Source organism: Pungitius pungitius, chromosome 16, assembly GCF_949316345.1.
Source record: "Pungitius pungitius chromosome 16, fPunPun2.1, whole genome shotgun sequence".
Lineage (NCBI taxonomy): Eukaryota > Metazoa > Chordata > Actinopteri > Perciformes > Gasterosteidae > Pungitius > Pungitius pungitius.
The window spans coordinates 17,754,643-17,778,405 of NC_084915.1; the positions used below are offsets into that span (position 1 = coordinate 17,754,643).

Consider the following 23,763-nt stretch of genomic DNA (forward strand, 5'->3'; position numbering starts at 1 on the left):
TAGCACATCTTCATGTGTAAAGTGAAGCAGTGGCGTGACTTGGTGTCTACTGGGTCGGGTCGTCTTGACCCGCTGGTTCCTTCATTTTTAGCCCCTTTTTCACAGCAGCTATTTGAACTTTACTTAACGGGGTTTACTGACTGATACAACTATTTACCGCCTGTTCCATTCAGTCTTTTATTCCTCGAGCTGCTGTGAAACGCTGCAGACTGCAGCTCGGATGTTTGGGAGGTTCATCTGAATACTTAAAGAAATTAAGGTAACGTACATTTTACCACATGCAGTCTGATTGTGTGTTTAAGTGCTCACATTAATGTTAACACTATTAACCTTTTTTTAAAACTATATATTCCTTCTAATTGTAGGTGCTAATGCTAATCAGGAACATTTATTGCCAAAGTATGTTAAACATAGAAGGAATTGGACATGGCGGATGGAGATGTTAATGATTTACAGCATTGCTTAATACTATTACACCACTATAGCGTTAGCTCAGCTACAACTGCAGCTGGTTTGGATTCATCTGCACATTAAGATACTTTCATATGGAAATACTAGAACAATTACACAGCTGCTTAACTTAATCTAAATCTGGGATTTCATTCGGCTTCAGAGGGACCATTGCACCTTATTTAGCTCTGCATGCTGCGATCTATTTAAGCTCTTTTGTTGCACCTTGTGCTCTCAGCGATAGCGATTCAGATTATTAGGACACCTGCGACGAAGGGACAGTAACACGAGGCTTTGGGGGTGAGACCAGCATCTTAAGCCTTCAGACCATCTGCTTTATCAGCCCAGCGACACCAGGTCAATGCATGGGGGGTTTGGGGGGGGGGGGGGGGGGGTTATAGACAGTTATACCCTGTTAGGCCTGGATTTTACACCAATTTGAGTTCAGGTTCTCCTTCTGGATGTCACTGGTCTTGCTCATGGCCTTCTCAGTTGAGCTGCACATGTTATCTCATGTTTTCCTTTCTATGCTATAAAATGTTATTGTATGAAGAATCTTCCAAAGGTCAGGGAGCACGCAGCTAATAGGTGTTACTAAAAAGTAACCGTGAATATAAGAACTCCTGGAAGGGAAGACGGCCTCGTGGGTGTTTTTCATCCCATTGCAGAAGCATTTCCTGAATATCAGACTTCCTCCGGTTTTTCCTCGGCTCATTAGTAGAGGCTTTGTGCTGTAGAACCTGTTGCAGAGGAGGCATTTAGATCACCGTATCCACACACTGATCTAAAGACATCCTCGGAAACCAGTACAGACATGAGTTAACTGGAGTTTCCGTAAATGACATAAACATTGCTCAGGCCAGACTGCTGCCGCGTGCTCCTGGGGGCTAAATAAATGCAGATAGATCCATGTTGGGGTTTTTTATTAAGTATTTATTTCAGACTTTTTTGCCATCTTTCTAGTTTGAGAAATATTGGAGTTTATACTTCAAGCCTCAAGCTGTCAGAACATCTGAGACATTTGGAGGGGAAATCGCTTTTGAGGAGCCAACGAGGCTGGAAACAACTGGTCAACAAATGACATTCACTAAGCTTCACTTGTCCTTTTCTTTTTCTACGATCGTAGAGTCTAAGAAACAACCCTCCTTACTGCTGTTCGGAGTGAAAACCGAGGTCTCGTCTCATTTGATCTGTTCATTCCGAGGAACGTGTTTACTGGTGAAACCTGTGCGATGAGTCCAGAGTCACTGGGTCAAAGTGATGCACGCTTCAGATGGCAGCGTCTTATCTCTAGTGCTGGAAAACATGTGGACAGATAAGATACATTTATTCCCATCAATCTTTTACTCATACTTTTTTTTTTACACGCAAAGATTGATCGGCAGGTTATTTGTTCTCTTCCCACCAGTGCAAATGTGCTTCAACGTCGGATTTTATAACTCAAGGTACCTTTCAATGTTTTCCTGAGAAATGATCACAGTGAAGCAGGCCACATGGTTTCCTCATTCTACTTTAAGCACCACATGCGGCCTCCACTAAAGGAAGGAACACCACAGGTCTGTGGTTGACCACATATTTTAAGGACATGTCATGATTTACGCTTGATTTTGGCCTTGGAAAACAAGGAATTCCTAATTCATCACCACCATGGCAGAGGAGGAGAAAGTTAATCTCTGTTATTTATCCCCTTTGACCCTTGACCTGAACCCAAAACTCCCATTTCTGTGGTAATAGGAGGAGCACTTTGATATTGTGTTTTACACACTCCTTCTGATCCCGCTGCAAAACAAATAAATATCTGCATTCGGTAACAGGTGTTTCAGGTAACTCGGTCACGATCTGCCGACTTTGACAAAAGAGGAGGTGTCTCCCTTCCTGGACACCTCCTCTTCAGCCAGACTGTCTCTGCTCGCTGTCCCGTGTGTCTCCTCCTCCTCCTCCTCCTCCTCCTCTGCTGGATCACAGAACACGGAGAGGACGGGAAGGCGGTGAGAGACAGATTAGCGGCGACTCATTTAATCAGGTCAGTCACATGACAGCGACACAATAAGACATTAAGCGCCACTGCCGGGGACACCTGTGAGAAACAAACCCCCCAGGTGGTGGAGGAGGATGCAGCATCTCAGCAGCAGATATGAAGGAGCCGTCCGTTTAGCTTTCACCGGCCCTGAAGCTGTGCTTCTCTGAAGGACGATCCATCCAGAACCTGGGAGAGAAGATGCAGAATCATTCATTCACGATGTTTTTCAGTAATGGCACATCGTTCAACGCGTGACGACACGCTTTTACTAAACTGACCCAAGTTGTTTCGTTGCCTAAACCTCTAAAAACAGTATTTTTTCAATACTGTAATCAAGTAACGGGTTGAAATGGAAATCTGGCTGTGAAATGAAAACACAGGAAAGATGAGGAGTTTCACACAAACGCAACACTGCCGCGCACACATTTTCACCGCTAAGAGGATGAATTAGCAGAAGCGCCTGCGGGGGGGTCCAGGTCTACCATTGAGGGCCCTGCCCCTGAAAACCGGAAGTAATGTTTGGTGACCTTCAAACCTGTTGTTCCTACTTCAGAGAGTCACTTCTCCTGACCACAAGGGGCCACAGCCAACATGTGTGCGTGCTGATAGGAGCTGTGTGTTCGTCCATGTCCACAATCATCCTTTTGAGGACGCTGTAATTGTTGCTCACTGGGTGTCTTTTCTACTTTCATCGCTAAAGAGTCGGCATCTCAGGAGCGGCTTTTTAAGTTGGATCCTTTTTCAAATCCAGCGGACTTTTGTTCCTCGATATTAACAACACTGCTCTAAATATAAAATATATTAGATATTTCTTTCTGCATGTTGCCCTCAAAAGGCAGCATGTGGCTTTAGTGGTTTTTGCTTAGTAGGTAGTTGCCTTTTTCAAATCAATGTAGTCAATGGATACAATTGTGTTCAAATTCAGATCCGCTGGTAATGGCTTAAAAAGTGTAGAGCCAAACATACCACAAAATAATGGTATTATTATTGACTCAAACAGAGTCTAATGGCTGTTTTTTGCATCTCCCCCGTGTCGCTGCTGTCACTCACCCTTTTATCGGCCCATCTCAAGGTTACTTTAGTTCAAGGGGAGGGCCTTAGCGCACCACGTGACCCTGACGCAAAACGCGCTGCTCCGCTGCAGGGACGTTTATGGTGTGATGTGCCGCGGACCCAGAATAGCACAGCTGCTTTTCACCATCAATTCACTGTCAAAATAAACATGCACATGAAAAACGTGAAATCAAATCTCCACGCGTATTTAAGGGCGAATTCTCAGGCTGCTTTTCAGGAACACGTTTCGCACCTGAAGCACAACGAGGGGACGGAGGAGCGTTCTGTGCGTCCCGGGGGGAGCGGACCCGTCCTGCCCGCTAACCTTGACGCAGATCGCATCTTCCGGCCGACCTTTCAGCCCCCGCAGCGGGAGTCAGCCATTGCGCAGCAGCCAACTGGGTGAAGGTGGACAACCCCCCCCCCCAGGGAGGGAGGGAGGGGGGAGGATGCTCCACTAGGTCCTGGTTTATTTATTTTTCCTCCTCTCCTCTCCACTATTAAAGCCCTGCCGGTCGCCATCTCCTGCCCAGCGCCCCCCCCCCCCCCCACACCTCCCTCCTGTGGTCTACCTCAGATACATTGTGCCCTCCCCCCCTCCCCCCCTCCTTCTTAATCCCTCAGATTGTCGGTGACTTGCTGCAGTCGATGCTGCAGTTCTGAGCCGCTCCTGCACCGGCACAGCTGACTCAATGAGAAAGACATGCTCGCCTTCGTTTTGGTCTCCGGGTCGCTCTGGATTATTTTAGGTGAGTTCTCAACGTTTCTCCGAGCTGATTGTCGGTTTGCAATGATTTAGCATCGCGGATGCACCTGCCTCCCCCCCCCCTCTACCCCCTCCCGGAGGCTGAGGCGCATCGTGTGACATTCACGCCGAAGGTTGTGGCGTTTGTGTTCTTTTTGTGCAGAGCGTTTGTTGCATTGTGAATAAATACCGCGGTGCGTTGGACTCTCGGCGCCCCGCAGCACTGTAACGACGCATGTGACGTGCACAATTTGTCCGAAAAACCCCCACACGTGCTTGAACGTTAAATTCAAACGTGTGACATCTCAGCAGCAGGCTTTAGCTCCGATGGGAGCCTTGCTCGTGGGCTCCTCGGCAGCCCGACGCGGAGGGACCCCCCCCCCCTTGCCGGCGCTGCCATGCGGTCAATGCGTGCGGGTCATCGCGCACAGCGCATTTCCGTGTGCGTGTGTTTTTAATGTTAGTGACTAAACCCGGTAAACGAACCGCTGTCACCGGCAGCGCAACACGGTCAAACGGGTGCGTTTGAGGCCGACCGGCTGCTAAGGTCGTGCGACATTGTGCGTAGGAACCGGACATACGTCACTTGGATGGCGGAGCGTCTCACGACCTTCCCGCTAACATCCACCCGGCGCACGTTCATTCCACGTCGGACGCGCCGCTCTGACCGGGCGCCGGTTGTGGCACTCGGCGTGTTTCAGCAGTGTACTCGGTACTTCTCCACCGCCATGCCTCGGTGATGGAGGGAGGGAGGATGAGGAGAGGATGAGGAAGGATGACGCACCTCGAACGGCCGCGTCTGATTGGACGGAGCTGTCCGGGAGACGCGTGGTGCTGAAATGCTTGCGGCCTACCGGCGAAAAGAAAGTAACCGGCGCAGAGCCGCCGGTTCTCCGGACACCGACGTCCCGGCGCCCTGCATGTGCGCGAGGAGATTCTATTGGAAAGAAATCATCTCCATTTTTTCAAAGAAATCATCTCAATTCCAAAGAAATCATCTCCATTCGACGGCGTTTCAGATCAGGGGCGGATGAAGGTGACTTGGTTGTGGTGACGTGAGAGAAATGGCGTGAATGCTCAGTGGCTGATTCTTTGTGTCGGTAGATCACAACGAGGCTGGGTTGTGAACAGGTGTAATTATGTATTCCTCCGCGAGTATAGAGAATATAGTCCCGTTAGTTGGTGCGATCGTATTCAAATCTTGCAGTGATGTTTTTTTTAAATATCGTAATAAGAGGTTCAAGAGTTGTTTAAGAGGGACAGTTGGGCTGAAAACTAAACATGACACCTTTAACCTGTCGGCACATCCCAACACCCTGCTGCTCCTAAACATGAATAATTCATTCAATCAGCATTGAGTGCTGCCCCACACAGACCGTAAACCTATTCTTTTTCCCTCCTCAATATTTCATTAAACAGGACGGTGGAGTTACGCACCCTGTGGCAAGAAATTCATCGAAAGGGGTTTTTTGAAGTATCTACATATTTAGGATGGTACCTGTCCATGTTTCATTGTCATTCAACCCACTTTTGGGAGGGTAACTTCATAGAGTTATGAAGAAAGGAGGGAGTCAGAGGGATTGAGAGAATGTTGAAAACCAAATAGCAAATTAAAGAAGCACTGCATGACTGCATAATGTGACGGAATGAATGTTGAGTGTGCCTGCTGTGTAATAAACGCCCGCTGATGTGCACTGGCAGCGATTATTGTGAGTTATGAGACAAATGGAGCTGTGGGTATTCCCACAGCTAAAAGTTATTATGACCTCAAACCATGAAGTAGATGAAGATGCTTTATTTAGCCAATAAACAAATAATATTATTTTGTATTTTGGGGATGCAGTCAGGTCCAAATCGTTGCATTTTAGTCCAACATATTTTAATTCTAGCCTCAAATTGTCTTCTAAATGTCTCCTATGCGTCACCCGATCCACCGGCTTGGTGCTAATGCTAATCGCTAGCACACCTGTACAATCTAATTCACATATATGGATTAGTTTGTACTGTATTTAGTCGCCATAACAGACCCTTCGCAATACTCATTTAAGCATAAACACAAGGAGAGTGAAGAGTCGTTTAATTCATATAAAACAGCAGTTCAATGGCTTCTTTTCAGTTAGCATTGTGGAAGTAGCATGCTAGCTCGCCCCTAAATGAGTACAACTGAACAACACGATGCTTTGACTGTTTTTCACAGTGCAGGAAAGCACTTCCTTTTTTGACGGTTTAATTTAAAAAAGAGAGAAAGGGCTTTTCTTTTCTTTCCAGGGTTGAGGCACATAACCCTGAACTGTGGTTGCCTCTCTCTCTAAAGATCAGAGTAATATCAGCTCTCAGCTTATTGCTGATTCAGCATGCAGACTGCACCGGCGTCCTCACGGCGTGGCCCCCGCTGGCCAGTAATGGCTCCGACCAAAGTGCTGAGCCAGGCCCCGCTAGAGTTCTCTCATGGGTCAGCCGTCCTAGCAATGCACAACGTCCTCGTCCTCGCCGAACCTCAAACCCTACACCTGTGCAGGGATGTGTGTGTTTAGGCGTCTCCTCACTTTGGGAGTCAAATCAAACGGGCCTGTGTCATTGGTTAAAAACATGCAAATATCAACCGACTACGTGTGCGCTCGCTGTGCCGGTGTTTCAGTGGGTGGGGGTTGGGGAGATCAAGAGGTAGGGGAGGGAGGGAGAGAGGGGAGGGGGGGGGGGGGAGCAGAGGGTGGTGTGATACGGTGGCCGGTCGGGCCCAAACCAATAACGCAGCCAGCTGTCTTCCTCTCGCTGCCCTCAGTTTAATCTGAACACTGAAAGTGATCACTTCAGTTATTGAGTGATACACACGCACACACACACACAGACACACACACACGTCACGCCTTCTAACCCCTCCGCATTGCTTTGGCACCCTGCTGCCTCTTGGAGGCCTGAATGAATGGAGTTGTGCAGGAGGAAGCGGGCTGAAGGCTCTGAGCAGAGGAATGACGACTCTTCGTGGTCCATTGCTAGTGAAGAAGAAGAAGAAGCCCTTTTTTTTAAAGTGAAGGCGAGTATATCTTTCACATTGGCATCACGGACGCTCCCCTCTCGATCGGACTGTGCATCGTTAGAAGATAACAGCGTTTGGGGATTTTTCTCTCTCGTTGATGACGTGTCTTTTAAGATGCAATCGGTAAAAAGGAGGAAGAAGCATTAGATGAAAAGCCCTGATGCGAGTCTTTAAATAGCGTGAGGTTACTGCTGGTCATCGTCCCTCTGTGCTAACAGGCTGTAATCTCCCCACGCCGGACTCTAATCACTGGTGGCGGCCCTCTGATGGCCCGATGGGGCGGGGCTTAAGGACGCTGGGGTGCGTTTTCTTCTTCTTTTTTTCCCTCCACTTTAAGCCTCAGAGGTCACGGCGAGTGGACTGAGCTCCAGCCGCGCCTGCAAAGCCTCCGCCGCTGCGTCGTTCTGAGGGCAGCCATCTTTGCCTCAGAGCAGCTGGAAATAAAAATGAAATAGAAATGATTTGGTAAACCAGGTAAATAAATCGGAATATACAAAAAACTTACAATACAAAATATTAAAATGTTGATACATATATTTTAATAAAAGACAACTACAAGTTGTAATAACACTAATAGTAAGTAATGACTTTAAAGGGAAATGACAACACAATAATAAAATATGAACTATATTAGTTCTGCTCTTACAGAAGTGTCAGAATCCTTAAATCAACCTGTAATGTGTGTTTCTCTCCTTTCAGTCATAAACATGATTTCACTAATTCAGGCCTCTGAGTCCACCGGCTGATGGAGGTCTTTGTTGTTGGTGACCTGCTGTTCTTCAGCTGAAGCAACACTCGTTGTAGGAGGCAACAGGAGGACGCACTCCGAGACCCCAACGTGTGTGTGTGTGTGTGTGTGTGTGTGTGTGTGTGTCCCTGAGAAGCGTTGTTTAGGTTAAGGGAAAGCAGAGTGACCATCTGTTGCAGAGAGAAGCCTTGTTCATCTAATGTGGTTATTTAAATCTCACATTTAGATCATATTTAGGAGATTTGTTTTTGCTTTTTAATCCAATGTGAGCGGCTTGATGTTCATTCTAAAGAAGATAGAAGAACTAGAGACCTTTCATGTGTCATTTATCTGACAGCATGTGGCCTTTAGGGCCCTGAACGCACCCCCTCCCTTAAAGAGTCACCTGACCTGAGGTCAACCAACACATTTCTTCTGAGCACCTTTTTTATTTAGATCACCATGTATGTATCTATTTATGACAATAATTCTACGTAATCCAAAAGTAAAACGGACCACAGAGGGTCTTTGGTTCATTCTGAGTCTGTATGTGTGCGTAACCATGGCAACGCGTCAGCTTGCAATCCATCGGCCTCGAGGAGGGAATCGTTTGTGTTTTTGGATGTTAAATAGTGGGTCGTTTGGCATTTCATTTCAAAAAGGACCTCATCCTTTGAGCCTTGATGTTGGTGAAGAAATGAGTTCAAAAAGGTTTCTAAACTAGTGAACTCTAAGAGTAAATAATCTCAGAAGCTGTGATCATAAAATCCAACTAAAGCGATTGTGTTTTCCTCTCCAGATGAGATGAGGTAGTTGTGCGGCGTCACATGGTTTGTCTGTTTTATGACACGCTTCGGCGCTTCGTGGCCCTCGGCGACAATGGAAAAGATCTGTCACATGGAGCCACGTGGGAGCATCCACTTGTCCCCGAGCCAATCAATCAAATCGCATTGACGTTGTCACATTGAACACATCAGACATTTGGGGGCCGTGCACGAGAGGCCGTGCACGAGAGGCCGTGCACCTCTGCGTCCGTCTGGCTGCTGCGCCGCCACCGCGCTGCAGTCGTGTGGAAGAAAGAAGCCGTGCAAAGAGAAAGAATGTGTCGCATTTATAAAGCAAAGGACCAAGAAGCTTTGACTTTGTGGCTCTGCGTCGGCCAGCAGGCTGAGCGGCCCCCACGGGCCCCCACTGTGCTGCAGAGGCACAACTGCACAATACCAATAATTCAATCACACAACATAGTTTCGCCTGCGGGTCATGTGATCGCCTCCCATTGGTTGCTCATCCTTTTTGGGATTTGACCTGTTTGTTGGCGTGTTGCCTCTTTTAATGATTCAGCCACTTCAACGAAGGCTTTTTGAGCAGAGCAAGCTATTAGCATAGCCTGTAGGCTAAGCTAAGCTAAGCTAACAACAGCATGCCACATTTGTATGTTGCTTAACTCAAGAAGCAACGTGTCTTTTTAGTATTTACTGTCCCGTTAGACATTTCTCAGAAGTGGAGCAGCTCCCCAGAAGGTGAACTGGAACTGCAGCGCAGAGATGCAGCGACAATAAAGAGAGAAAAGAGGAAACAAACTGCTCAGGGCAGTAAACGATAAAGAGAAGTGAAGAGTCCTGCGGGTTTAAAGGCACTTGACAAACGGCACATCAGACAAACGGTCGGGCTGTCACAACTTGAACAGAACGTTTAAAAAGGGTCCAAGAGTCCAAGTAGCAAATACTTCAAAAATATAAAGGTCTGAAAGTACTGCAGGGAGGAAAAGTAAGCAGACAAAATAAAGGGAGACTTTTATTGTGAAGGATTTATAGGAAATAAAATGTGTTTTTTCGCCGTTTTACAGATCACCAAAAATGAACACAATCAGACAAGTGGGCTTCATGTGCCCCTGTGCAAAGTGAAATGTTCAATATATCGACCTTTAAGGGGTGTTATATCCTAAAATATATATATATATATATATATATAAAATATATTAAAAGCAGATGTTAGAGGTTTGCTTAAAAAACTGCCTGAGTTTGGAGAAACATCTTGTTTTGAGTGAAAATAAGAAGGAAAAGTTACAAATAACTTAACCTCATTACACTAAGAGGTAAGACGGAGCCTTTCCTCTGGGGGAGGGTCTTGCATGGGGGGGGGGGGGGGGGGGGGGTGAAGCGTGATGCAGCTTCCTTTCAGCAAAGAAGAAGTGAAGAAAACTAAAAACGAGTGAGAAAGTTCCCACGGCCTCAGATATATCTGTACCTATCGGCCTCGCTGTGTGTCTGCGGCCACACGCACGCCTCTGCATGCGCGTGTGTGTGTGTGTGTGTGTGTGTGTGTGCGTGTGTGCGCGCGCGTGTGTTGATGAGCTGGCGAAACAGCAGACAGGAAGTGATTCTGATTGGCTGTGAGCCACGGCTGTGCTTTCACGCTATTGGTCGGGTGATGCTGTCTCTGACTCACTTTCCAGCCAGTTTCCCCTCAAATGGTATCATGCATCTCACGGTGTGTGTGTGTGTGTGTGTGTGTGTGTGTGTGTGTGTGTGTGTGCTGCAGCACGGATTATCTGCTCTGGCCTGATTTTACAGTAGAAGCCGGAATGTGGGGGAAGACCCCTGGAAACCCGGTGATAAAGCACTCAGATGGACTCGAGTGATTAAAAGTCAGAGCAGGTGGGAGGCTAAACGTTTTTTAATATGGTGTTGATTGATCATGTCATGATGCATAAAGGTTATGATTAAAACAATTATTCCACCAAATATCGATTTTAAACCCCGTCCAGCTAAAATGTGGGACAATTTCAGCATTTTGACCTTTGACATTTTCTTTTTGCAACCAGAAGTCTAAAACCATTTGGTCTAAGATTAACTTAAAAGTGAATTTTTAAGTTTTTAGAAGACTCACCTGGACCGACAATGCTGTAGCCAACTGTCAATCATTGTGTAGCCCCGCCCTGAAGCATCCCCTGCTTCATGGTCTGTTTGACTCTAAATGGACCATCGTTCACTAAATGAACATCATGATGTACTGAAGGAGATCGAGACCATAAACTCCAGTTTGTTTACTGAGGGAACAAATCAAGAGTGGAGTCATTTTTTAAATGTTACTATATGAAGCACAGTTGCCTGTGAACTGTATTCATCTATTCATCAGCTGGATGTGCACATCAGAAGTCAACGAGATCCTTCTGTTGCCCCCAGAGCTGAGTTCCACCCTGATGGAGAAGATGCAGGCCCAGGAGATGATGAGCGGCCTGAGGATCCCGGAGATGGAGGAGCTGGGGCAGTTCTTCCGCTCCCTGCCGACCTCCACGCTGGTGGGCATCGGCGCTCTGACCGCCGTGCTGGCCTACTGGCTGGCCACCAGGCCGCGGCCCATCACGGCGCCCTGCTCCCTGCTGCACCAGTCCGAGGAGGTGCCGGTAAGACGTCCCGAGCACGCCGCCTTCTTTTCTCACGCCGCTTAAAGAGGGGGAAAGTATGTCAGGTGCAGCGTGGGTAATTAGCAGGTCGCCCTACTGCCTCCGGTCGCATTATTCAGTAATAAAAGCAATCATTCAGGTAGAAAGACGTCACGTGTAACACACACATTAACTCTAGTATTTTGTTATCCATTGACCCACACATTTATAACCATGTGTCATCTGGGCTGTGAGCAGATATCCTGACTTATTATTATTATTAATAACAAACTGCATCACAGCTACACTATTATATTAAATCACTAAACACTACTGTGTGTCACATCGTTGAATGCAACAAAAGCTGCAGGTGCAGCGTGCCCTCGATTCCACCCCTGCTTTACCTTAATTACCATCCCAACCACAACCACCCCCCCCCCCCCCACACACACACACACACAGCCCCGTGTCTGCTGTGTACTGCAAACAAATGAGAAGCGCACACATACAAAGCGGATGTCGTAATGAGCCGACACAGATTAGGAGACCTCTTCACGATGGAGGAGGGGGGGATGTTGGTGTTTGGGGGTTTTGACTGTAAGAGAGAAAGAGGTGTGTCAGTGCTTCACGGTGTTTGACGGTGTTTGCGACAGCAGGAGGACGGAGGTCGCCGCTCCATGATGGGCGACCGCTCCAAGCTGCTGAGTCATTACCATGACGACGCCAGGACCATGTACGAGGTCTTCCAGAGAGGCCTCCACATATCTGGTGGGTGGAGTGTGAGCACTATTATTAAAGTGTTGCACACACACACACACACACTGTCTGCAGACAGATGTTCACACTCATACGGAGAGATGTTTATTCATTTTATCTACAGGGGTGACATATGAGATTATGAATACACGCTGAAGAAAGGGGTTAAAAACATAGAACACAAACTAAAATAGAACGGATTAAAGACCAAGAGAAGGATCAACAAACAGATCAAAGGATAACGTCAAATTCATTTGACACCAAAAAAGCAACCGTTTCAACTTCTCTGAAGAAGTAGATTTTATGGACTAAAACCTAGCTGACATGTTTTCTGAGCTGCTGATGGATAAAATGTATAGATTCAATTTACAAAACCACCAACTGCTCAGAAGGATGCAGATTTACATACAACGCTGCACAAATACTCATTATTCAGTTTTAATAGTCACCTCTTTTGCCATCGCATAGAGGTCCAGGCTGCTGGATGTACTGTAAAAGAGTACACACACACACACACACACACACACACACACACACACACACACATTTTTCCTTTTAGACAGCAGGAAAAAAAATGAATCCTCTGGTTGCCATGGCGATGGCCCCCGTTGCTAACGGTAACAGCATCAGGGCTCACTGAAGGAGAGAAGCTGTGACCAGGTGACTGACTCACAATGTGGAGACATTTCTAAAAGCTCACCTGGTCCCCAGAGAAGACGCACAAAGAGACGCTCATTTCATTGATCTAGTCTTATTATACTGTTTCATGTAAATATATCAGGATTAAAGTGTGTCAAAATGTGGCCGATCGGAATGAAACTTCAAAGTGACAAGCAGACAGCTGCATGTACTCAGCAGCATTCAGGAGACACATCCGTGTCTTCGCAAACATCCCCAGGCACAATGCGTGTATTGTCCTCTAACGTCTCACCGCGTGTCCCACAGGGGACGGGCCGTGCTTGGGCTCCCGACTCCCCGACCAGCCTTACAAATGGATCTCCTACAAAGAGGTGAGTGACGTCTCATCTGCTCAGAGCAAACACAGCTGGGGAGTGAAACCCCAAACACACACTTTCCCTCTCAGCTTTCGAATGAGCACCTTCACGCTCCATCTCCCAGAGGTCTTTAGTCCTACTTTTGCAGACGCTTGTCGCATGTTTTGCAGTTATAAGAAATAAGAAATGCATTTATCTCGTCATCATCATCATTTGAGGAGACACTCGGGTGTAGTTTGCACTCTGTGCACGCTCTGTGGAGACGGAACACTGAGCTTTTATACACACTTCAGTGGCAGGTATGAAACACTGCAAACCAAGATGAGATAAGAACCACGGAGAAGATGGATAACAGCGTGTTTGACTGCCCTCTTTTCTTCAGACACACCTGCAGCGACTCTGCTTCTACTTGAATACAGACAATAAGCATAAGACTGTTATGGGATATTTTACTATTACAAGCATCAAAATCTGCCCGGCAACGAGGCCTGGCATCGCCATGACGATCAGTTATTAGAAGAGGGTCCTCGGCTCTCGTTGGCGTCGTGGAATCATTGATGACGTCGTTAGAGTGCGATAGTTTTGCTAATAGTGATTGTGACAGAAAACGTTTACGCTGCGACTTATTGTGGTTTTCAAATAGTTTTATTCTGATTCATTGTTTACTCTAAAAATATAGACAATGTACCAGATGGATGGTTTGTTGATCTAATCATGACGCCAAAACCTACAAAAGAATCCCGAAATTGTCAAAGACAAATAAAAGAAACTGAACCACGGAATTCTGAATCCAAAGATGAAGGAATAATGGTGATCAGTCTTGTTGTGAAATGTTTGAACCACATTTGGACTTTTAGCAGTGAAGCAGCGCTTCCCACACGTTCAGCCTCCGGCATGAAGACCTGAGGCCAGACGTCGCTCCAAAGAGGAAAACTAAAGCCGAGGAGATGATTCATCGTGGTCTGCAGTGACTAAACGTAGATCAAAGTGAGGTTCCACCTGGTCCAATCAGCTGCTTCCCTCCCCCCCCCCCCCCCCCTCCTTCTCGTAGGTGACGGCCCGGGCCGAGTACCTGGGCTCCGGCCTCCTGCACCAGGGCTGCCGGCCCGACCCCTCCCAGTTCATCGGGGTGTTCGCCCAGAACCGGCCCGAGGTGACTCGCTCTGTTCTCTCTCTGGTGCTGCTTGTCCACCTAATGAAGCGCTGACCTTTGACCTGCCCGACTGATTTCAGTGGATCATCTCAGAGCTGGCCTGCTACACCTACTCCATGGTGGTGGTTCCGCTCTACGACACGCTGGGCCCCGACGCCATACGGTTCATCATCAACACCGGTGAGGACACACACACACACACACACACACACACAGACACACACACACACACACGACTACAAAAAGGATGTTTTATTTATAATGGATCCAAATGTCGCCCCGGTGTCGTTTCAGCCGACATCTCCACGGTCATCTGCGACAAAGTGGACAAAGCCCAGGTGCTCCTGGACAACGTGGAGCGCAAGGAGACGCCCGGCCTGCGAAGGATCATCCTGATGGACGCCTTCCAGTCCGACCTCGTCCAGCGCGGCGAGCGCTGCGGCGTCCTGGTGCAGGCCATGCAGGAGGTGGAGGTGCGTGACCGCTGTCCACGAGTCGTTTTAATGTGAAGCCGAAGTCTGACCACGTCGCCGTGGTGTCCCTCACGCTGTGTTGTTCTCCTCTCACAGGCTCTGGGGAGGGACCACTGCAGAACACCTGTAGTAAGTACGGCTGTAGATCATTGGAGGGGCGGGACTTAGCGGAGTGATGATGGACATAGTGATCTGTCCAGAACAGTAAAAGAAATGTAATGTCTTTACACTTGGCTGGTGTTCATTGGGCAGAGGGAACCACTCATGGACACAGAGGGATAAATACTCTCTGACTGGTGGCCTTTTGTCTCCACAGCCACCAGCACCGGACGACCTGTCCATCGTGTGTTTCACCAGTGGGACCACAGGTAAGGACGGCCGTCTCTCCCTTTGACCCCGAGCAGAGCCGCGCCTTCCAACAAGGAAAAAGCAGCGTCGAGTACCACAAAGTGCAGAACATGTCGCACCAAGTCAGGGAGCATTTCCCGCCTCACTCACTGCCTGCAAGTTCAAACATCTTCACTCCTTATCGGATGCGTTATGCATGAGAGACTAAACGCAGACACGACCCGCACCAGACAACCAATGTGCACTATTATGTGTAGAATCATCTTTGAATGCCTCAGTTGTGTAACGTAATAACGACACACAAGTCCTTTTCTGTCCCTCCGGTGACCAGTAATGCATGAACTATGTATGTAACATATATGTATGTAACACATATGTACGTTATATATATACATGCACAATACATTTCATTCAGCACGGGGCAGAAGGTCCTTTGTGTCTGTGACTCTGGTGCTTTTGGGGACGAGTGCTCTTCTCGGGGCGAGACAGGAGGACAGACGTTTACTGTAAACTACCTCAGTTTCTCAGCAGCAGCAGAATGAACTCGTGACCTCTCTGCTTTACATAAACGGCGCTTATCTGGAAAAGCCCGGAGGGCGATGGGTGAGGAAGCCTTTTATATTGGTTTAATGGGAGGTCTGGTTGCACAACAAGCGGGAAACAAAAAAAAACAGGTTGAATGACGACACCCACACACACCCACACACTTTATGGGAGAAACCAGCCCCCCCCCCCCACATGCAGCACACAACCCCTTGCTTCCATCATCAGGAGAAATGGCTGCTCAGTCACTGTGGAACTGGGTCCATTCACAACATGTGCAGGGAAGCAGTCACATGACTGAGCCGGGATTTAAGTTAAATAGTCATGTGTGTGTGTGTGTGTGCGTGTGCGTGTGTGTGTGTGTGCGTGTGTGTGTGTGTTTGTGTGTGTGCTCTCCAGGGAACCCAAAGGGAGTGATGCTGACTCATGGCAACGTGGTGGCAGATTTCTCAGGCTTCCTCAGAGTGACAGACGTGAGTCTTCATCTGACACTCAGACATTTAAAGTGTTCATTCATTCATTCATTCATTTCCTTTCCTTTTGTCTCTGGTGCAGAAAGTCATTTTTCCCAACAAGGACGACTGTCTCATCTCCTTCCTGCCGCTGGCTCACATGTTCGAGAGGCTCATCGAGGTAAACAAGCCGGCTGCCACCAGCAGGAATGAGATCGTTATGTGATGTCAGAGTGGGGGGGCGGAGCTAGGCGGCTGTGATGGCGGGCCAACATTGTTTGGTGTGTGGGAGGCAGAGGGAGAGGCTCGGTTTTCCCTTTCCGTCTCCTTCTTGAGTTTTGTTTTCCAGCTCTGATGATGAATGAATGTGAGCCTAAAAGAGCCGCCCACGCTGCATCACTTCCTATCCTGACACACACACACACACACACACTTATTCCCAGAGGAAACCGCTCCATTGAGACCCCCCCCCCCCCCCCCCCCCCACCCCCCCAGAGTAGCTGATTCCTAACTGACAATCTATGAAATCTGTCTTTTGGTGACATCATCTTTAAAATCAGAAATAAACCCTGGCGTCACAGACTCGAAAGGCAAACGTTATTATTCCTTTCAATAAAAACCTTGCAGACGGGTATTTGGGTATTTAGTAATACTTGTGGTTGTGGAAAGTCCTGCCGAGCCCTTCGGTGTTGTTTTTCCATCAGGTTATAAATAGCTCTCTGAGTGCTGTCGGGTTGCATCACGTCCAACCAGCAGGTTCTGTTGCAGCGTGAGACTCGCTTACGGGAAACCACCCAACTTCCCCACAAAGAATCACACCTGACCCCAGCACTGTCTCAATCAGGGGGCCGACCTTCGACCCCACACGCGGTAACGGGGTCCCCGTTCCCCCCCCCGGCATGCCGGCACACACACACACACACACACACACACACACCCTGAGTCCTGCCTCAGCTTACGGTGCTCTTCAGGAAGCGCCCAAGAATCACCTGCCCCCCCCGAAGACGTTTTAGATCACACAAAGAACCCAAACCGATAATGTGACATTGGATCATTTGACACCTGTTTGTGTGTGTGTGTGTGTGCAGTCGGTGGTGTACTGCCACGGGGGACGGATCGGGTTCTATCAGGGCGACATCCGCCTCCTCCCGGACGACATGAAGGCCCTGCGGCCGACCATCTTCCCCGTGGTGCCTCGGCTGCTCAACCGCATGTACGACAAGGTGAGAGGAGGCGAGGCAAGGAGGCCTCGAGCAGGCGTTTGCCGTAAACTATATGACCTAAATCGTAAATTGTAGCACTTAAATTGTACTTATAATAGCACTTTTCTATAACATGTTTTGAAACTGCTTATTTGATCAAAAATGTACTTTCTTGTTACTTGTTTTTCTGAGTTTGTATCTCTTGTTCTTCTGAGTTTATATCTTATTGTAAGTCGCTTTGGATAAAAGCGTCAGCTAAATGACACGTGATGTAATGTAGTGTAATGACATCGCCGCTGTCTCATTCGCACGGCATCTCCGAGGTTTCCTGAAATTTAAAAGCCACCGCAATGTTGCGTAGTTAGAAAGCGGAGGAGATGTCTCTCTGTGGTCACAGTCGAAATGCCGTGACACGCGGGTGTGTTGCAATGGTCACATGTGGCTGTAAAGTACCAGTCAGGGACCAGTCATCCGAAGGGTTCCCTGTGACTTCCCTTCACTGCAGCTTCCAGGGAATCCAGGGTCACAATGAGGCGCTGATGCGTTTCAACTGTCCTCATAGCTGTGGAAGTGGAAGTTGTTACGTGGAATCCTGCTGTTGTTCTCATGTTGGGGCATTTCACATGAATAAGTGAATATGTTTATATCGCTGTGTTGCCGTGCAGATCTTCAGCCAGGCCAACACGCCGCTGAAGCGCTGGCTGCTCAACTTCGCCGCCAAGAGAAAAGGCGCCGAGGTCAGCAGCGGGATCATCCGCAGCGACAGCGTCTGGGATAAAATCTTCTTCAGTAAGATTCAGGTAAACGCCCCCCCTCCCCCCCCCCCGACAATATGTGAATCATTGTGAATCATGTCTGAACGGTGCGTCTTGCCGCCGCACTGCAGCCTTTCTACACATTGTTGTTCAATCAGCTGCACGGTCCGAAAAACAAATTCTACATTTGGAGATGAAACTGTCGACCTCTGGATAAAAGGGGCGACCTGCTCACAGTAAGCCCCGCCCTAAAGCATCCTCTGCGTCATGGTCTGTTTGACTCTAAATGGACCATCATTCACTAAATGAACATCATGCTGCATTGAAGAAGACTTGAAACTAGAGACTGAGACCATGAACTCATGTTTACAATGTTTACTGAGGGAATAAATCAAGAGAGAAGTAGAGTCATTTCCTCATAGACGTCTATGGGAGCAGAGGAGTCGCCCCCTGCTGGTCACTACACAGAAGTAGAGTCATTTCCTCATAGACGTCTATGGGAGCAGAGGAGTCGCCCCCTGCTGGTCACTAGACAGAAGTAGAGTCATTTCCTCATAGACGTCTATGGGAGCAGAGGAGTCGCCCCCTGCTGGTCACTACACAGAAGTAGAGTCATTTCCTCATAGACGTCTATGGGAGCAGAGGAGTCGCCCCCTGCTGGTCACTAGACAGAAGTAGAGTCATTTCCTCATAGACGTCTATGGGAGCAGAGGAGTCGCCCCCTGCTGGTCACTACACAGAAGTAGAGTCATTTCCTCATAGACGTCTATGGGAGCAGAGGAGTCGCCCCCTGCTGGTCACTAGAAAGGATTGCAGGTTTTAAGGCTCTTTAGGATCCGTTATGTTCTGCGATTGTTAAGTTATTCACATCATATATGAATCCTTTTGAAACAGATGCTTCCGCATTGATTGAGCGTTCCCTCTGTCCACAGGCCAGCCTCGGAGGGCGACTCAGGATGATAATAACGGGAGCGGCTCCTACCTCCCCCAGTGTCCTGGGATTTCTCAGAGCGGCTCTGGGATGCCAGGTCAGACACACACACACACACACACGCAGATGTTTTAATGTACTTATATTATGTGTTATTCTTTGAGGAGCCTCACCCTCACCATCCAAACCTCATGATATATCTTTATCTTTTCATCCTGCCTATAGTTTAACCTTCAAACACATATTTTATGTTCTGCTGTCTGCTTTTGTTTAAATCCGATCATATTTCTTCAGGGAGAGCAGTTACTGACAGGTTGGTCTCCATGGCAGCTTGATGGAGTGGAGGTGGGGGGGGGCTTAGATAAGTACATACAGCGCATGCAGAATGGTCAAAAAACAACCCCTCCTCTGTGTGTGTGTGTGTGTGTGTGTAGGTTTATGAGGCGTACGGCCAGACAGAGTGCACAGCTGGCTGCACCTTCACCACACCTGGAGACTGGACCCCAGGTGAGTGACAGTGACACTGACCCGGCTCACTGGACTGGAGGCTCCTTCAAAGGTCCGAAGGGGAAGAGTTATTGCTTCCAGACACCAAACGCCTCCCACACGAGAAGATATTCAGTGGGTGTCAGAGTCTGTGCACTCGACACGTCTACCGCTTCTTCCTGAAGGCTCCCCCCCCCCCCCCCCGGATGTGTCGTTAAGATAGTAACGCAACCCCGGGAACGTATTATTACACGCGGGGGGGGTTCGGTGGGGGCGAGAGGGAGGGGGAGTCTGTAAAAGGAGAAGAAGAGGGCGGGGGGGGGGGGGGGGGGGGGTGAGGGGGAGTCTGTAAAAGGAGAAGAAGAGGGCGGGGGGGGGGGGGGGGGGGTGAGGGGAAGTCTGTAAAAGGAGAAGAAGAGGGCGGGGGGGGGGGCTGCTCAACAACTGCTGGCCAACAACATCATCACGTGGGTTTTCGTGGGTTTCGTCTCTTGGTGGATGTTCATCCACTGTGTTATACGTACAATTAGAGCTACTTAGAGTTAGAATTAGAACGTTAAAGACTTAAAGCTTAGATTTTATGTGACATAGTGTGCTTATTAATATTATTAATGTTATTGATAATTGCACATAATGCCACATAAACAAATACATTAAAAAAATAAATGTTATTGGCAGGTGCATCCACATATTTTGAAATCAGTGATTCAGTGACGAAACTTGATAAATGAAATGAACTAATAGTTCCCACGACCCCCTAATTCCACGTTATATCCTAATCCTCTTCTTTTGTCCACAGACCTTTAGAGTTAATCGAGGACAGGAGAACCGCATTCTCCACTCTAGTAGTGCAGCGGCGCCCCCTGCTGGGCACCGCTGAGACCACACGTAGACACACAGACGCTCTACGTAGACACACAGACGCTCCACTCAGACCGATCCCTTCACACGTTTGCTTTCAAATGAACACTCGTATGGTCTTTTGTTTTGTCGGTCCAAGTTGAGACAGAAGAAAGGCGAGCCATTGAGTTCTGATAGCTTTGCTCGGACCCGTTAACAGGTCACGTGGGGGCGCCGCTGCCATGTAACCTCATCAAACTGGTGGACGTTCCTGAGAAGAACTACTTTGCCTCCAAAGGAGAGGGAGAGGTGAGAAACTACGAGAGCACAGAGGCATCTGCTGTCGTACGACCTTGATGCCTTACAGCTCCTTCCCAACCCCCCACGTAGGTCTGCGTGAAGGGGCCCAACGTGTTCAAGGGATACCTCAAAGACCCGGAGAGGACGGCCGAGACGCTGGACGCGGCCGGCTGGCTTCACACCGGAGACATCGGCAAATGGCTGCCCGTATGTGCCCCCCCCCCCCCCCTCCCCACCTCATGAACCACTGTGTCTCAGTGAGGTTGAGTAACGCGGGGTTGTTGTGTTTCTTCCTCTGTGTCGCAGAACGGCACGCTGAAGATCATCGACAGGAAGAAGCACATCTTCAAGCTGGCGCAGGGCGAGTACATCTCCCCCGAGAAGATCGAGAACATCTACATCAGGAGCGAGCCCGTGGCGCAGCTCTACGTCCACGGGGACAGCCTGCAGGTACCTGAAGTCCACCCCCTCCCGCCCCCCGTCCCTTCAGTGTGTATCCTCAGTCCTTAACAACCCTTTGTCTCCTCGTCTCTCCAGTCCTGTCTGGTGGGCATCGTGGTCCCCGACCCTGAAGTCATGCCTGAGTGGGCCAAGAAGAAAGGCATATTCGGCACCTACAAGGACCTCTGTAAAAACACGGTGGGTGGGGCTTCATAACGCCGAGAAGGTCATGCGCCGGAGAGGTGTGCGAGAATAACGCTCTTCTGTCGGCTACAGGAACTGAAGAAGGCCGTCCTGGAGGACCTGGTGCGTCTGGGCAAAGCCAGCGGCCTGCACTCGTTTGAGCAGGTACAGGACACCTATATTTCTAGATACATGACTCAGGTGTTGTAGTATTATTCATGGTCCCTGAAGCAATCAAACCTACATTATATCGTGCATTATAACACGCTGGCCTGGAGAAATAACTATTATTTCCACTCTTAAAGGTGAAGGACATCTACATCCACAGCGAGATGTTCTCCATCCTAAACGGCCTCCTGACTCCCACGCTAAAGGCCAAGCGGCCCGAGCTGAAGGAGTTCTTCAAGGAGAAGATCGACCGGCTCTACGACAGCGTCTCCATGTGAAGGCCGGCCGCTACGATCCGATCTGCTTTTTGACCCTTCACCTGCGGTGGGACGAAGATGTGACACCTTTACCTGCTTCTGGAAAAGCAAGCCAAACCCGGTCCCACCACGGGAGATTTAAGATGCCCAGATCAAAACAAATCAAGGGGATAAAGTGGAATACCATGCTTTTTGATGTATGTGATGAAGCACATGTTCAAAAGGTTGAGCCAGTTTATCTGGATTGTTCTTCATGTGACATGATGTTCCATGAAGAACAAATCAAGGAACAGACGCCATTACGTTTAACAAGGCCTATTTCACTTTATCTCTTAGTTGGATTTGTTCATTTTAAAGCTACTGTGAGGAACTTCTAACTGGTCCTGAACCAGTCTGACTTAGTCCTGATGCTCTATAAACTCAGTCCTGATCCTCTATAGACCTCCGCCAGAGAGGAGATGGTCTGTTTCTAGAGAGTTCTTCTTGATGATGTCATCGGTGACACCGGGTCAGACTGGTGAAACCAGATGACATCATGCAGGTTCACCAGAACCTCCTTCAGCTCAAACACCGGCGGTTCCTCCAGCGGAGACCAGTCCACTGGGGGACAGACCAGATCCGGCTTCACCGCAGCCTCCGGAGGGGGGAGGAGGACAGCTCAGCTCCTGGCAGGAGCAGCAGCGTCTCCTCCTCCAGGAGCAGAGCTCCTCCTCTCTGGAGACCCAGGACAGAGTACTGGACCCGCTGGAGGGTAGGGAGGCCCGGGAGAACCAGGACCAGGACTGCGGGTCAGGCCGTCAGACCCTGCTGCAGTAGGATGAGAGGTTTCCTCTCGACTAACACGACTAAGAGTTCCTCGTAGTAGCTTTACGCCTTTTAAATCTGACTTAAATCCATTCCTGCTCTCCACCCAAAAACACCATCACATGCTCCGCCCCCAGCAGCACCTTCACGTTGAACAATCCTCCTGCACTTCTGATCTGCTTCTTCTTCTGTTTAAACCCACCAGCCAAACGAAACCTTAATCCACATTTGTGCGACAGCAAGCGTGATGTCTTTGTGTAAAGCGCAGGAGGTGCCTAACCCTGTGGGACGGAAGGATGGACCCCACCCATTTAATCGAACCTGATGCCCCCCCCCCCCCCCCCATCTGACAGAACAGAGCTCACACCTTCAGTTTGACCCCCAAGCCACAGTCAGCCGCGAAAGCAGTAGCTGCCGCCATACGTGAAAGCAGTAGCTGTCGCCAACACGTGACCGCCGCCACGTGTTGGCGCGCCCGCGATCGGTGGCTTTAGGGTCGCATGCTCCTCGATTTACGTGGCGGACTGAAACAAACTGCGAGGGTTCGCACTCTGGCGGCCGGCTCGATCGCATCTTTCTTTTCATCCGTCTTTGCACAACTAGTTCGTCAGGTGGAAGAAATTCAAAACAGGAGAAAGAAGAAGAAAAAAAAAAAAAAGATCCATACCAGGGCTCAGGGCAAAGCATGCAGTTTGCCCTGCGATGCTAGCACCGTTAGCATTTGACTTGTGGCCATTACTATAGCAGGTTGTATGCAGCTGCCCACAGCCACCTCTGCTAGTGCAAGGCTTTGCGACGTAGGCGAAGCCCACGAGGAACGTAGGTCAACTTTTAAACAAAATAAACACTTTTTTGGAGGGTTTACACATAGAAGTAATGTATAGGCTTTTTAAGTTAATTACCGTCCCAAAGCATAAACAAAGTGGATGTACATAAACGAGGACAGCTAGATGTAAGCATATTTATTGAATCAATGATTTGAATGATTTTTTCTCTCTCTCTTATTGCGTGTAGTGAGATGAATTGTACCTATTTATTTATCTATTCTGCTATAAAATGGAATCAGCACCATATCCTTGTAATGATTGGAGTGCAGCAATCGGGGCGAGGGAGGGCGGGGAATCGGACATGGGGCAATGAAATAAAAAATATTCTGGAATGATTTTAAACAAGTGTCTCGGCTCTTTTTACAGTGTTTTTACTTCTACAGCTGCCTTCGGGGAAAGTGGTCTCGACAACATGTGTGAAGAATGTAACTT

General features: G+C 48.6%; 1 protein-coding gene and 1 long non-coding RNA gene across 7 annotated transcripts; one reads left to right on the forward strand and one right to left on the reverse strand.

The window, feature by feature from the left end:
- acsl6 (acyl-CoA synthetase long chain family member 6) lies at window positions 1–23,682 on the forward strand. 6 transcript variants are annotated; one of them, XM_037466994.2, is made up of 22 exons: window positions 1–259; window positions 10,574–10,689; window positions 11,218–11,438; window positions 12,071–12,185; window positions 13,119–13,183; window positions 14,220–14,321; window positions 14,402–14,501; window positions 14,616–14,794; window positions 14,891–14,923; window positions 15,111–15,162; window positions 16,085–16,158; window positions 16,241–16,318; window positions 17,226–17,360; window positions 18,005–18,139; window positions 19,027–19,122; window positions 19,460–19,532; window positions 20,572–20,660; window positions 20,742–20,858; window positions 20,958–21,101; window positions 21,189–21,290; window positions 21,369–21,440; window positions 21,581–23,682. In XM_037466994.2, exons 3-22 carry the CDS (start codon window positions 11,235–11,237, stop codon window positions 21,719–21,721), a joined length of 2,106 nt encoding a protein of 701 aa, XP_037322891.1. In that variant the 5' UTR covers window positions 1–259; window positions 10,574–10,689; window positions 11,218–11,234; the 3' UTR covers window positions 21,722–23,682. The 6 variants fall into 6 exon arrangements, with proteins under 6 accessions (XP_037322891.1, XP_037322893.1, XP_037322890.1 ...); XM_037466993.2 differs by lacking the exon at window positions 1–259 and adding an exon at window positions 4,148–4,272; XM_037466996.2 differs by lacking the exon at window positions 10,574–10,689.
- LOC119215128 (uncharacterized) lies at window positions 1,027–4,115 on the reverse strand. The gene is made up of 3 exons (XR_005120018.2): window positions 3,777–4,115; window positions 3,521–3,678; window positions 1,027–2,656 (listed from the first exon to the last, which is right to left on the reverse strand). It is a non-coding gene; the product is annotated as an uncharacterized LOC119215128 (long non-coding RNA).
- Window positions 23,683–23,763: the final 81 nt, after the last annotated feature.